The sequence below is a fragment of the Vicugna pacos genome, chromosome 7, assembly GCF_048564905.1.
Source record: "Vicugna pacos chromosome 7, VicPac4, whole genome shotgun sequence".
NCBI lineage: Eukaryota > Metazoa > Chordata > Mammalia > Artiodactyla > Camelidae > Vicugna > Vicugna pacos.
In genome coordinates, this window is record NC_132993.1 from 37,888,792 (window position 1) to 37,903,954 (window position 15,163).

The following is a 15,163-nucleotide window of genomic DNA, read 5'->3' on the forward strand; positions in this document are numbered from 1 at the left end:
CAGGCACTACTATAGAATTAATTAAAAGTGTTTTCACCTAAGGAAAGGGGGAAAATTAAAGTCACCCACTCATAAATGTTACTCTTGATTCACATATCTGCAGTAGCAGCAGCAGCAGCAGCAGCAGCAGCAAAAAAAAAAAAAAAAAAGTCTTAAGAAGTTACAATAAAAGTCCTTGCACACTATGAAAAACTCATTGCTTTAGCTCATCGGGGTTTTTTTTCCAAACTCTTTTTACTAAAGAAAAATAAACTACACCCATTCACAATATCAGCTATGATCATTTAACTGAGTCTCTAAAATTCTACTTGTCCCATTATTTAAAATTAGTGTTCAGAGTGGAAGGCAGGAAACTTACCTTAAAGGAGTGGTAGAAGGAGCCCCATTCCTCTCCTTCCACCACTGCAGTGAAAGTCGCCGTTTCGGTGCAAAGGACCGGAGGGTCCAGCGCCTGCACGGTCCTGTTGGAATCGGGGCTGCTGGCTGTGAGGTTGGCTGGCATGGCTCAGGTGGAGTTGAGCCTGGCTGTCCTTGCAGCCAAGGGAGGAAGAGAGGCCAGCCTTTTCCTGAGAGCCGGGCAGCAGCTGCAGCCCTGCACCTCCTCTGCTTCCCTGAGCTTCTGGCTGGAGCTCGGCTGAGCAGAGGCATAGAGCCCTCCCGGAGCCCACCTCACTGAAGAGCTTTGCCTGACGACGGGGAGAAGCCACGTGCTGCTCTCTCCTCAGCTGTTACCATCGATCCAGCAGCCGGCACAGCCTCAACACCCCACATCGCTGCCTGGGGCCGGGGCCCCTTGCTTACAGAGCAGGTAGGAGGCCCCCACAGTGATCCACGTGGCTCCCTGGACCGGCCTCCCTGCTCAGTTATGCTTTTCCTAACTTCCAGAATGGACCCCCCCACCCCCCAATTCTGCTCCAGCTTCAACAATACTGAAATTTGGACTAAACAGCCAGTCGATTAATTCAGGTCATGCTTGCATTTCTGAAATCAAATCATAATGATGCATTTGTTTCAGCTGAGGTTGCCTTCTGACTTACAGTCCTCACCCAACCACTTAGTAGCCTGCACATCATTTCAGTAAACGTGGGCAGATAGCACATTTGTATTTCCCACCTGTGATTCTACTCTGGGTTTTCTGGGGGCATTTCTCAGAAAAGCCTGGGGTCTGTGTTGGTAGACTGCCACCCCTCGTGATGTGACTGGCACTGGTGCCTGGTGCATACTCTCGTCACCTCGATGTTCTTTTATTTGACATACAAAATGACTCTGTGAGGGAAGCAGGGGATGTATCTTTACATTCTCATTTTACACTAGGAGAGACCGCTTCTTAGTGGTGGAATGACTTGCCCAAGATCCCATAGCTGGTGACGGAAATGAGATGATAACTCATCTCTTCAGAAATTCCTAGACAGTGACACTTTTACTGTAACCTACGTGGGTTCGTGTCAAATCTCAAGTGCCAATGGAGGCATGACATTAACATGAGTAAGGGTAGCAGGCCAGGTGTGAAACAAAAGGATGCTTGGGTTTCAACCAAGCATAGCGCCTGATTACTGAAAGCTCTCTGTGAGCCAAATATGCACAGCCACTGGTTCACAACACCTAGTATAAGAGGTAGTGATGATCATGAAAGACTAAAGCCCCATGAAATCTCTGAGAAGGTTTTAGCATATCCATCTAGCCTGGGAAGAGTACAGTGCTCTAGAGATGAGATGTTAACTCTACGCTGAAGGTGCAGCAAGTAGGAAGGAGCTGTCCAGAAAACTGGATGAGCTGTGGGCTTGTGGGGGAAGGGTCAAAACCGGACAACAACCCAACAGCAAAATGAGCAAAGGATGTTCTGACAGGCAAATAAACAGGAAAAGATGCTCAACCATTAATTAAAGAAAACCATCTTAAAGCAAGATAGAATTTTTATTTGTTGGCATGGTAAAAACTAGGGCCTCACTACCCCAAGTGTTGACAGAGATGGGAAGAAATGAGTGTACTTTTCCCACTGCTGGTGTGAGTTAGCTAACACCGTCACCTTGAAGAGCAATTTGGCAGTACCCAGCAAAGCTGAAATTACACAGCCTATAATTTCCTGTCTCTTTGTCTGGGTTACGTACGTGTATTTAAGTTACAGAAATTCACTGCGCTACACACATAAAATGTATGTACTTTTTTTGTAGGTACATTTTACTTCAATAAACGTTTATAAAACCTGTGAGAAATTTCTGGGAAAGGGCAGAAGCTGGTTAAGTCATAGTGTGGTGAGAGTGGAGAGAGAGAAAATGGTAGACACCATGGACAGGAAATAGGTGGAGAGAGCTGTGTTGTTTTCGCTTCACTCGTGGTCCAGATGGATCATTTTTTCATCTCTTGCTACCCAAGAGAAACATCTATTATGTGCACAAGGAAACATGCAAAAAGATGCCTTTGCAACATTGTTTAGAAACAAATCAGAAGTAACCTAAATATTTATGGTGACAAAATCAATGAGAAGCTCTAAACCAGAAACTACCTACATGTCCATCGGCAGTAGACTGGATAAACACATTTCCTTGTAGTCATGCTGTTACCAAACCAAACTTGAGTCTGCTCACTCGTGCACAGTAAAGCTGGTCTATTAACAGGTTTGTGGTGAAGGAATGCATGGGGTTTATTGCAGGGCACCAAGCAAAGAGTCTGGGCAGCTAGTGCTCAAGAAACCTCAACTCCCCAAAGGCTTTAGGGAAAGGTTTTAAAAAATGGGGTAAGGGAGGGAGGTTGTGGGGTGTGTGATCAGCTCCTGGACATTCTTATAATTGGTTAGTGGTGAGTTAATGGGGAGTCAACATCATCAACCTTCTGGTTTCAAGTCTGGGGTCTTTGTGCTTGTGGTCAGCATACAGGTAACTTTTTCCAGCTGGTAGGGGTATCTGCATAAAAGCTTAAAGGATGTGGCTCAGAATATTATTAATAGCCCTTGAGGAGGAACTCAAGGTCCTTGACTTTGTTTGATGGCCATACTATTATTATTTTGTCTTGCTTGACTGTTTTCCTTTGTTTCTGCATTTTCTCACTTCTCTGATTAAATTAATTCTTTGGAACTTTGGGAAGGCCTAAGAAGCTAAAGATTTTCTACAAACAGGTGGCTAGCAGAGGACATGGGGAATTCTGTCCCAGGAAGGCCCCATAGGGTCTTGCTCGGTTATAATATAATAAAATACTATACATCAATGATAGTGAACAATCTGTAGCAAATATGACATTATAGACAAAATGCACAAGTATAATATTAAACAAAATAATGCATTTTAAATTTTACATAACTGTCATATAATATAATATATATTTACAGTGGAATACTACACAGCAGTTGAAAGGAATGGTTGCAGACAAGATGACAAACTAATATGGTATGATGGTTAATTTTATGTTTCAACTCAACTGGGGAGTGAGGAGCCCAGATATTTGGTCATACATTATTCTCAATGTGTCAGTGAGAATGTTTCTGGGTAAGATTAACTTTTGAATCAGTAGACTGAGTAAAGCAGACTGGCCTCCCTACTGTGGGTGGCCTTCCTTCAATCTATTGAAAACCTGAATAGAACAAAAAGGCTGATCCTTTCACAAATAAGAGGAAACTCCTCCAACTTGACTGCTCTGAGCTGGGGCATCGGTCTTTCCAGACCTTTAGACTTGAACAGAAACATCAACTCTTCTTGGGTCTCAAGACTGCCAGCTTTTTGACTAAAACTACACATTAGCTCCACTAGTTCTCTAGTTAGCTGACCACAGATTTTAGGACTGCTCAGCCTCTGCAATCACAGGGGCCAGTTCCTTACAGCAGTTCATTCTCTCTCTGTCTCTCTCTCACTATATCTCTTATTGGTTCTGTTCTCTGGAGAACCTCAAGTATTATACACGGCCTCTGGCTTCTTACCTGAATTCATCCCTAGAGATTCTACAAAAATAAGAGGGCCATTGATGGATTACAGGACTTAGAGTAAAACCATGAGATTCTTGCTGGAAAGGCTTAAATGATACAGATAGGTAATACCATGTGTTTGTAAGGATATGCAAGATGAAAAACTATCATACACTGCTGCAGCAATGTAAATTGGCACAAACACTTTGAAGATCTTCTTGGCAGCATTATCTGAAGCTGAACATATGCATATTGTATGACCCAACAATTTCCTTGCTAGGAAAATACCTGACACAAATGAGTACTTATGTTAACCAAAAAATGTAAAGATGACTAGAGCAACTCCATGTGTAATTGCCCCTAATTGGAAACTAAGTGCTCATCAACAGTAAAGTGGACAGTGTATTTCTTTTTGTTTCATCTGACAAGATTGAACTTTGCTTGAGCCTTGTGATCTTGGAAAACATAGAAGTTAATCATTTCTTTTTGTTCCAGAAACAGCTTACTGCAAGTAAGCATCATTCCCCACATGAATGAGATCAGGCTCACAAATGCCTCCTTGGAGGTCATGGATACCTCCAAGGTTAGACACAGACCTTCCAGTTCCTTTCTTTGTCTCATAAATGGTTAGCTAAGTTCTTAAGTCCCCACTGATCAATCAGAACAAAATACTGGTTAAACAAACCAGCAATCCCACTCCTGGGCATGTGTCTGGAGGAAACTCTAATTCAAAAAGATATGTGCACCCCAGTGTTCATAGCAGCACTATTTACAATAGCCAAGACATGGAAGCAACTTAAATGTTCATCCAGACAGATGATTGGATAAAGAAGTTGTGATATATTTATACAATGGAATGCTACTCAGCCATAAAAAAGAATAAAATAATGCCATTTGCAGCAACATAGATGGACCTGGGGATTGTCATACTAAGTGAAGTAAGTCAGAAAGAGAAAGAAAAATACCATATGATATCACTCATGTGGAATCTATATTTAAAAAGACACGAATGAATTTATTTACAAAACAGAAACAGATTCACAGACATAGAAAACAAATTTATACTTATCAGGGGGGAAATGGGGTGGAAAGGAATAAAATAGGAGTTCCAGATTTGCAGATACTAACTACTATATATAAAATAGATAAACAGTAAGTTTCTTCTGTATAGCACAGGGAACTATATTCAATATTTTGTAGTAACCTATAATGAAAAAGAATGTGGAAACGAATATATATGTATATGTATGACTGAAACTTTATGCTGTACACCAGAAATTGACACGTTGTAAACTGACTATACTTGAATTAAAAAAAAAGGCAAAGATTCTGTCCTTCCCACAGGCTGAACTTGGGACTCCTCAATTTAAGCCAGTTTACAACTCCTCCTTAATAGCTCTTCAATGGAATAGGTGATGGCTCTGCTATCAGACCATGCCACTCTGTTCATCCTTCTTCTCCAAGAATGCTTCTTTCTAGACTCATAACCCCCCTTTCTTTTTAATTCTGGAGACACTTGCAAATCTCCTGGTGGGAACATTCTCCCAATTGCAAAGGTCTTCCTTTCCCTATTGGCAGTGGTTCCTTTTCCCTCTCTAGCCACAATCCTTAAAAAAAAATCTTATTGAAGTCCTGAGTTGTTCTTTGATAGCTCCAAACTGTTCAGAAATGCATATTGTACTGAATTGAATTTGCTATTGGTCATAAAAAAATCTATGTGAACAGTTGCTGTATGAGGAAAACTTTATGCAGGTGATGTGGGGACGTTCCTGTTGGAGAGAACAGATGTGATACTCCAGGTTCAGTCACAGAAGGAGAGTAAAACAGCACAAAAGCAGGAGGTGACACAGGCAGAGTGTGGTTCATCTCTAAGAGAACAGTGAAGAGAATTAGTATTTCGATTTCAGAGGAAGCAAAAATCATAGTTTTGAGATTTAAATTTGGGTTTTGGTGTTTTTAATTACTTTGGATGAAGCACGCAGCTCTTCCTTTCTATCAAGGTGGAGAATGGTTGACTAAGCGGGTTTAGGACAAAGGAAATTAACTTCCTCTGGAGGGATTTTGATTCTCTGATACCAGAATGTGCCATCACCTGCAGAGACTAACTTTCTCAGGGTTAAGGTGCTAATAGACACTCTGCCCTCCATGACTTTTCTCTCATAGGAAGGAGTTGAATGTCCAAGCATGCAGTAATCATGATGCTGCAAATGTTATTAAGTAAAATATTTCACAGTTGCTGCCCTTGGACCTTTACTCTAAGTACCTCTTTTAGAATTTATGTAAATATAAGGAGAGTTATAATTATAAAAGGGTTTTAATTATAGTGGTAAGAGTAGGAGAGGATGTACGGGAAGGAATAGGGGAAATTACACCTAATCACTGTGCTGAGTGCTTGATCTTCATCACAACATTTAATTCCCAGAATATTACTTTAAAGTAGGTGAAAGTTCCCCATTTTAACACTGCAGAGAGCTCTTGGTAAAGGAGACCTTTTTTTCCAAGTAGAGAAACAGAATTAGAAACAATCATTGAGTCCATACTGGTTAATTTTCCCTAGTCCCTTTATTTTTGCCTTGCATTCTGTTGTGGTAGTGAGGGCTCTAAATCATTAGTATGAGATAATAGTATCCTCAGAGAGAAAATTGCTTTGAAGGCAGAAATAAATCTTTGGGATCCTGGAGAAAAGAAAAATGCAGTATTAAATCTGGTAATTGCTTGCTCAAATAGGTACGAGAGGTTACTCATGTCACGGTGATTAAGAGATATATTCCTTAAAGAAATGGAATGCAATGTTCTACTTTAAAGTGGACATTGGAAGAAATATGACATAGCAGTCCCTGCTTTTAGGATTGTATTTTTCTAATTATAACAGTAAAATTTGGCTTACTCGAAATAAATATCTGAACATGCAAAGACACAAGTTATGTTAGCTGCTAATATGTCCCTCAGTCCTCAAGTGAGTCATACCATACACTCTGCTTGGCATTCTGCTTTTTAATTTCACATATTGTAGGCTTTTATATCAAATAAAATGGTCATTTTTAGTCTCTCTCTCTAATGCTAATATGTGATGTTCCAATGATTTAGTCAGTCATCCTTATAATAACTGAGATTTGTTATCTGATTTTTCAGAAACTGCCCTGAACAATCATCTGTGAGTACTTGTCTGATAATTTCCTCAAAATATATTCTTTAAGTATAATTGCTGCTTTTTCTTTTTCTTTCTTCTGTTTTCGTTTTGCTGTTCTTTATCTGAATCCTTGAATTAAATGTTTAACATTTATTTTCATTCTTTCATGTTTAAGGCAATGAATTTTCCTCTGAATATGCTTTTAGCTATGTCATATAGATTCTGATATGTATTACTCTTATTTTCATTGTTTCCTACAGTGTATGTAATATGTGTCTTGATTCCTTCTTGGAACAAAGAATTACTTGTGAGTGACTTCCAAATGTTGTTATTTTTGTTCAATCCAATGTAATTTCATATTTTTATGAAGAATCCATGGAATTCTATTTATAAGCCAATTAAATACACACACAGAGATACTTTCATATGCATATGTGTCAGGCACCCACATTAATTCTACTGTATTCTTTAGAACCTCAATTTCCTTACTTACTAGTTTTTGTCTACTGGATTTTTTGAAAACTCAGAGAAGTTTGCTAACGTTTTCTATTATGGATTTTTGAGTTGTAGGGTAAATATATATTTATTTTTTAACTTTTTACTTAGTTTAATTTTTGAACCAGGTAAGACTATTCCATAGTCAAAAATTAAAATAAATTAAAACCATAAAAATAAAAGGCATTAAAATGTCCATTTATTTTCCCCTTTATTCTATTTTTAAAGACTTTTTTTTTTTTAGAATTGTTTTAGGTTCTTAGCAAAATTAAGGGACAGTATAGAGATTTCCCATATACTCTCTCCCCCTACATATGCATGACCTTTCCTGTTATCAACATCACTCACCAGAGTGGTACATTTGTTACCACTGATGAACCTACACTGACTTATCATAATCACCCAAAGTCCATACTTTAAATTATTGTTTGGACATATGCTTAATGACATGTATGCACCATTATAATATCATACAGAGTATTTTCACAGCCTTAAAAATCTGTATTCTGACTGTTCATCCTTTCTGCTAACCCTGGCAACCACTGATCTTTTTACTGTCTCTGATTTTAATCTTAGAAGAGAATAGTTTTTGAATAATTTTGTCTTTTCCAGAATGTCATATAATTGAAATCATACAGTATGTAGCCTTTTCACATTGGCTTCTTTCACTTAGTAATATGCATTTAAGATTCTTCAGTGTCTTTTCATAGCTTGATATCTCATTTCTTTGCAGTGCTAAATAATATTCCATTATCTGAGTATACAACAGTGTATCCATTCACCCACTGAAGGACATCTTGATTGCTTCCAAGTTTTGGCAATCATGAATAAAGTACTATAAACATATGCATGCAGGTTTTTATGTGGACATAAGCTTTTGGTAAATACCGAAGAGTGTGATCACTGGATCATATGGTACAAGTTGTACGACTTCTTTATATATTCTTGTTTCCATAAGTGTTGTTTGTTGTTTATAGCTTTATTATCTTGGGCAGGGATGAAGTCTGTACAGCCTTGCCATTTCCATATACTGATGAGTAGTTGCTTCCTTCTTTAAAAGAGAAGATTTAGATTAGCATTTAGACTGAGAACTGCAGGAAGGTGGCAGGAATATGGATGATCAGATCTCTGGGACTTTTCTTTCTGAACTTTAATTAGTTCAGTCTCAAAAAGGAGATCTGTGGGCTGTTTTGATGCATACTCTGCTCTGGTTCAAACTTGATTATGCTTAGTAGAATTTTCTTGAGCTGTTATCATCCTGCTTTACTTGACTTTTATCTTGGAATACATTACACATTTCAAACACTAAGCACGATCAAAAGCATAACAATATGGAAGAACACTTCATAAATACCTGAGACTTTAATCACATAATTTGTTCTTGCCTGAAAGTCTAGAGATGTTCTGATCACATATCACTGTGTAACAGCACTGCAGAACTTAGTGGCACAGGTCAACTATCATTTTATTGGGCCTACAGATTCTGTGAATCAGGAATTGTGACAGGGCATAGCAGGGATGGTTTGTCATTATGATGTCTGGGGCCTCCATGGGAGAACTTCAAAACTTTGGGTAATTTAAATGATAGAAGATTGAAATGTTTTTGAGAACTTTACAGTTATATTTTTGGCACTTGGGCTGGGATGACTCTAAAAGCTGAGCTCAGTTGGAACTGTTGACCAGAGTGTCTACATGTAGTCTTTCCATGTGACGTGGGCTTCCTCACATCATGGTGACCCCAGGGTAACTGAACATCTTACATGGTGGCTCAAGGATCCAAAAGGTACAACTAGGTAGCTTTTTATGACTTAACTTTTAAAATTACATAGCATCACCTCTATCACATAATCTGCTGCTTAAAGCAGTAACAAATCTGTTTAGATTCTGAGATGAACATAGACCTCTTCTCTTCATGGAATGCTTTGCACTTTAAAACCTCCACGAGAAGGGAATCAGTTTGTCAGGGATAACCTGGATTGACTGAACTTCAGAGTAAGACTCTCTTAATTATTTGACAAATAACCCATCTTACTGTAAACAATACTAACGTTTCACGTGTGTTGTTTGATTCCAATTAACACAGTATTATTAGCATTCCCCAGTTAATTTTTTTTTATGTTTGGTGATTTCTTTCTTAAATTCCTTTTCCCCAGTTTTACTGAGATGTAATTGACATACAGCCCTGTATGCGTTTAAGGTGTATAGCATAATGATTTGACTTACATACATCATGAGATGTTTGCCATAATAAGTTTAGTGAACATTTATCATGTCATACAGATATAAGATGAAAGAAAAAGAAAATAACATTTTTCTTCATGATGAGAACTCAGAATTTATCCTCTTAACAACTTTCCTGTGTAACATACAGCCATGTTAATTATATTAATCATGTTGCACATTATGTCCCTAGCACTTATTGACCTTATAACTGGAAGTCTGTATCTTTGACCACCTTCATCCAGTTTCCCTTCCCCTAGCATTCCTCAGTTAATTTTTATTTTTAAGTATTATCATGGATTCAAGGCTTATGTATAAATTAATCTTCCTGTAGTGACTCATAATGATTATTTTTCTCGTCGTCTGAATGCTCTGTTGTAAGAGCCCTTACTCAAGTCGTTCTACTTACCTATTTCTTTACTGCCTCCAGAATGTCTAAATAGATCACCACTGTCCAACTGCAAATTGTCCCAGGCCCATCTTACTTTCCTATCCCAAGATCTGGCACCTTTACTTTATAGGGAAGATCTAATTATATTTAGGGAGAAGGTATAAAGATTGAATGCAGACCACAGGGGCTGTGGGTTTATATTCCAGTCCCTGACTTCAGATCAGGCATAGCTGAGTCATTTCAGTTTTAGAGTAAAGGTTTTTTTCAAAGTCCACAGTTCATGTTAATGATTTCAATTTCTACTTTTATATCTTTCTCAAGTATAAGAGCTTCTCAGTCAATTATTTCTTCTTATCTGAACTGTCAGCTTTTCTTCTTCTCCCTTCACTCTTAGATGACAAATTTGTACCAGAATGAAAACATCATGCTCCATATTGTCACACTGAACTCTGTTTTAAATTATAATGCTGTAAAGAATCTTAGAAATAACAGTATTGAGGTGCATTCATTGAAAACAAAATTAATAAACACAATCTCCTGTCACTCAAATAAGAGAAAATGTCTTGCTCTAAACCTAAGGCATGCTGATTAGATTGGGTATCCTTATATGTCAGCTGAAGACGAGGTTCTGTCTAATTCAGAAGACCACCTAGGCCTCCCCAGGAAGGTCCTTTCTTTAAAACTGTTGCAGAGAAGGCATCTGCCATTTGATCTATGGAATGTATCCGAGAGAGAAAAGAGGGATTAGCACTCTTAAGGTAGGGTGACAAGGAGATGTACGGTCCCTGGTGTGAGTAAGTCCAGCCAGTTACACAGTTTCCTGCAACTAGTGAACTAGCAACAGAATGTCTCTAGGCATCATGTTCAGTGTGTGTGTGTGTGTGTGTGTGTGTGTGTGTTTAGGGGATCAAATTGTGTGTGTGTCTGTGTGTGTGTGTGTGTGTGTGTGTGTGTGTAGGGGATCAAATTGTTGCCCCAAGGCGGTGAGCTCTGCTATTAGCTGGATGTGGGGTATCTGGGAACGCTTGGTTAGCTATCATGACCCTGGTTAGTATAAAATCAGAGAGTGAAGATAACAGTGAATTAGAATTACGTCTTGCCCAAGACATAAGGAGTCTAGGATAATGAGACTCCTGTTCTGTATATGCTGGGACGCTTCTGGTTGTCTGTCTGGCTGGAAACCAGAGCTATTGTCCTGGTTTCAAAGCCCCTCTTCCCAAGGCAAATGACACGATCAACATACCATCCCAGTAACTCAGCAATTGATACCAGTGCCCATGTGTGTTTGCTTGGGCTGTAAGTGGTGGGAACAGTCCTTGAGGATTCTTAATTGCTTCTTAGCTTACTTGATGTGCTTCTTCAATGGCCTTTTCTAACTTGGTCTCCAACCTACATCCTCAGAACGCAGACCCATGCCCTATATTCTCATACTTGCTCCTGCTTGGCCTGGCTCCTCCAACTTCCCATTTGTTTCCCAACTGTATTCTAACGTAATTGGCTTTGGATCTATGAACTAGATTTGGGAAATCTTCCTACACTCTGCTTCTTGGGAGCAACACTCTCTGGAGCAGCCACTCCAGGTGGGGCCATGACTGATGATGAATTTCACAGAGAAACAGCAGGTGGAGCAACAGGAGTGGGGTATTCAGGTTGTCCTTTCCCTTTACCCACTATCAGCTCTAATGCCAACTGTGTTCCACAGTGGATCTGGCCTCTCTGCCTGAAAGTGGTGGCTTTCAGCTGTCTGGACAGACGCAGGGCCCCAGAGATGGTGCAGAAAAGATATCCCTGGTGATGAGAAGAGGTAAAGGAAGAGACTGCCCACAACTCGAGGTAGGGCCGCACAAATGTGATAAGGGGACTGTGGGATGTGAGTGGAGTTGAGGGAGGCATCTTCACACTTCTGCTTTCCCTAGGGCAGAAATTGAGGGCCCACACTGACACCTAACAGCAAATTTCTTTTACTTTACTCGGGATTTTGATAGGGTAGTTTCTCATGTAGCACACTTGCATATAAATGGCAAAAGAGAATGTGTAATTTTAAGCAACATGGGCTTTAAATGAAAATGTCTGACTCAGTATAATTCTCCAAGAGTAACTTTCAAAGAACGCTTCCAGATATTACAATTTACCTTCGTCTTTATAGAAATGAAGCTGGTGCCCCTAGGTTTTGGGGTACCTGGCTCAGAAGTAAATGACACCACGTGTTCTTTTCATTCACTCTCCCTGTAAGACTAAAACAATTATGCAGAGGTTTCAAAGGGATTTTCTTGAGGCTTCCCAAAAATTCTTCCCAGATACCAAGGCCTTTTAATTTTTCTGCCTTTTTTTTCTTAGCTAGCAACTGACTAAGGCCCTTAAACAATAAATCAGGGAGACAGGAAAAATTGTTATATATCCTTAAATGTATTATAAATTTTCTAGAAGTCAGAAATGTGGCTTCACCTCTTGGTATCTCACAAGTCACCTAGAGAAGTGTTTCCCCGACTCAGGCCGTCAATTAGAATTAATGGGTTACATCATGTGGTCATGTTTACCTCCTCTATTCCACCTGCTATTGACCTGCTGTTGACATCCGTTCAATGATCAAAGCCTGCTAGTGGCCCTCTCAAAGCTTCTTTGAAATTATGTATTTCTCTCCATCTGTACCATTACTCTACCACTATAATCTTACTTCAGGCTACCATCATCTCCCACCTGAATTACTGAGAACAGTCTGATACAGTCTCCTTGCTTCTGAGTCTTGGTTTTGAGCTTGATATCCTTCATCCTGGCCCCCTATTGCCCTGTTTTACCTCTTCCACGTGTTACAGAGGCTGTATTCTCCCCTCTTCAATTCTCTGGCCTTTTGGATGAGATTGGCACACTTTTGATACAGAGGGAACATCTGCTGAATGAGTATCAGTGGAGGCATCTCCAGCTGTTTAAGTGGATTACAGGTGGGCACCTCAGCGTTTAATGTTTAGTGGTCCTGTTAGCACCTACAGGGGCTCCTGGGTATAACCGATGATGAAATGCATCCGACTGACTAACGGATGAAGTCACCATGGATGTTCAACCTTAGCAAAAACACACTGTGCTTACACTCAGAATAAGGTAAAATTTACAGCACGAAATAACAAAAAGAAGGGAGGAAAAGAAATTGGCACTTGCTACATTTCTTCCGTAGGCCAGTAGAGTTGAGTGCTTTATATGTGTTAAGTTCTTTCAATTTTCAGAAAGATATGCTGAGACAGATATGCCTTCCTTTTTCATAAATGAGGAAACTGAGGAAAGAGTAATATACCCAGTAGGTTATGGAACCTGGACTTGACCCAGGTCCATAGTCACTCTTAATATTCTGCAGTGGACCAGGTGGCTGCTCTAAGCTCTTTAGTCGTATGTGACTTGGTTCATAATCTGAATGTCCTCTTTGCAAGTGCTTTAGAACTTTGAATGGCAGTGAACCAAGAAGCCTATCTGTCAACAATGAAATATTACTCACAGCAGGCAGGTCCCTTCCTAGGAACCTAGTGTCAGGGCAAATCCAGTCAAGTGATGTGACTTCCTGTGAACAGGACCCATCCTTCAGCATGGGAGTGCTACGTGGTGAGAAGTGGAAAGGCTGATCAAGCCATCTTCCTCTGCTGGGCTGGTGCTCCTCTTTGTGGCTGTGAAGTAAAATCCATGCCTGAAACTTCATAGCTGCACCCGAGGGTCTTCACCTTGGGGCTTTTCCCCTGGGCAAGATGAAAACACATGTCAGTAGTCCTTTGGCTCAGACAAATCAGAGTCAGACGTGATGGTAACAGGGCAGCCTGCTGCTTGTGCCTCTTTTGGAAAATTGTTGTTAGCTCAGATAGATGAGTCCTAACATACTGTATTGCACGGATGTCAAATTGTCTGCTACAACTTTAAATTTTATAACACCAACTCATATGGGAAAACTGAAACTTTATTATAGAAATCAACTCAGTTCATGAAACACCACTTCTGTTCTATAGTAGGAAAAACACCCTTCATCTTTTCAGTCTTTTCATTTTAGGGTAATTCATTTTACACTCAGTCTCTGAATTGTTCTCTTTCGGCTTTCTTGTTCTTCCCATTTCCCTGGCATCATCACTTTCTGAGTCTTTGCTATGGGGTTGTGAATCCCTGATTGCATACCAGCTGTTAATTCTCAGTTGCCTTCTGGGCCCCTGAGTTTGGAACTTTGTGAATCTCTTCCACAGCCTGAGGTGGGTTGGTCTTGCGATGCCAAACCCCTCTTACTAATCCTCAGCAGTCCACCTTTGCTGGTGTGTGGCAGTCTGCGTGGCTGTCTTCTCCCTGAGTTCCGGACGAAAAGTGTGGTACGAGCCTTTACTGCATTCAGATCCCCAAGCCGATTTTATCCAACCCCCCATTAATGGGTCAAACCTGCGGAAAAGGGCAGCCAGGAGTCAGATCCCAGCATTAGCATCTATTTTCTTGCGCTTCTTTCCCAATTCTCTATAGGAATAGTTTCATCATCTCTGTGCGCAGCCAGGAAACAACTGCTACTTTGAATTCTCCTCCTCCTGCCTTGCTGTATAACTGTAGGCTCTGTGTCCATCAGGAATTTTTGCAAGAATCCTGGATCTAACAATTAGAAGTTAAGGCTTCCAAGATTTGTGGGCCTTTTGCTTCTATAGCTTTATAAAAATGTCACTTAATTCAGTGACGTCCTTGTTCTGAGCATAGCTACGTGGCCAGAGAGGGCAAAGCATGTAGGAAGTTACTGCTGCTGCCCATTTGATGGTGTATCAGCTTTAGGATGCCGTGGACTGCAAGGAGCAGAGACTCAGCTCACAGCAGATGAAACCGTGAAGACATATTGTTTACACCACAGAGGGCTGGAGCTGAGCAGTATCAGGCTAGGTCTGGTGACTCAACAAGGTAACTCTGGTAACTCAGCTCAACAGGGGACCCAGGCTCTTTTGATCCGCTTCTTAGCCATTTTCATCATGTTGCCCACAACTGGCTCCCTTCATGATTACAAGACGGCTGCCATCCCTAATCATCATACATTCACATG

General features: G+C 40.1%; 1 protein-coding gene and 1 long non-coding RNA gene across 8 annotated transcripts in view; one reads left to right on the forward strand and one right to left on the reverse strand.

Annotated features, from left to right (window-relative positions):
- Positions 1-535, reverse strand: part of NPSR1 (neuropeptide S receptor 1) — a 137,402-nt gene extending 136,867 nt beyond the window's left edge. For 2 of the 3 annotated variants that reach the window (XM_015237252.3, XM_015237251.3), the window contains exon 1: positions 359-502. In XM_015237252.3, coding sequence (XP_015092738.2) covers positions 359-502 — 144 coding nt within the window. Of the gene's footprint in view, positions 1-358 lie in introns of all 3 variants that reach the window. The other variant, XM_006201884.3, reaches the window with a different exon arrangement.
- The window catches only part of LOC140697383 (uncharacterized), a 187,657-nt gene that overhangs the window by 152,952 nt on the left and 19,542 nt on the right, over positions 1-15,163 (forward strand). The gene's annotated exons all lie outside the window — the stretch shown is intronic.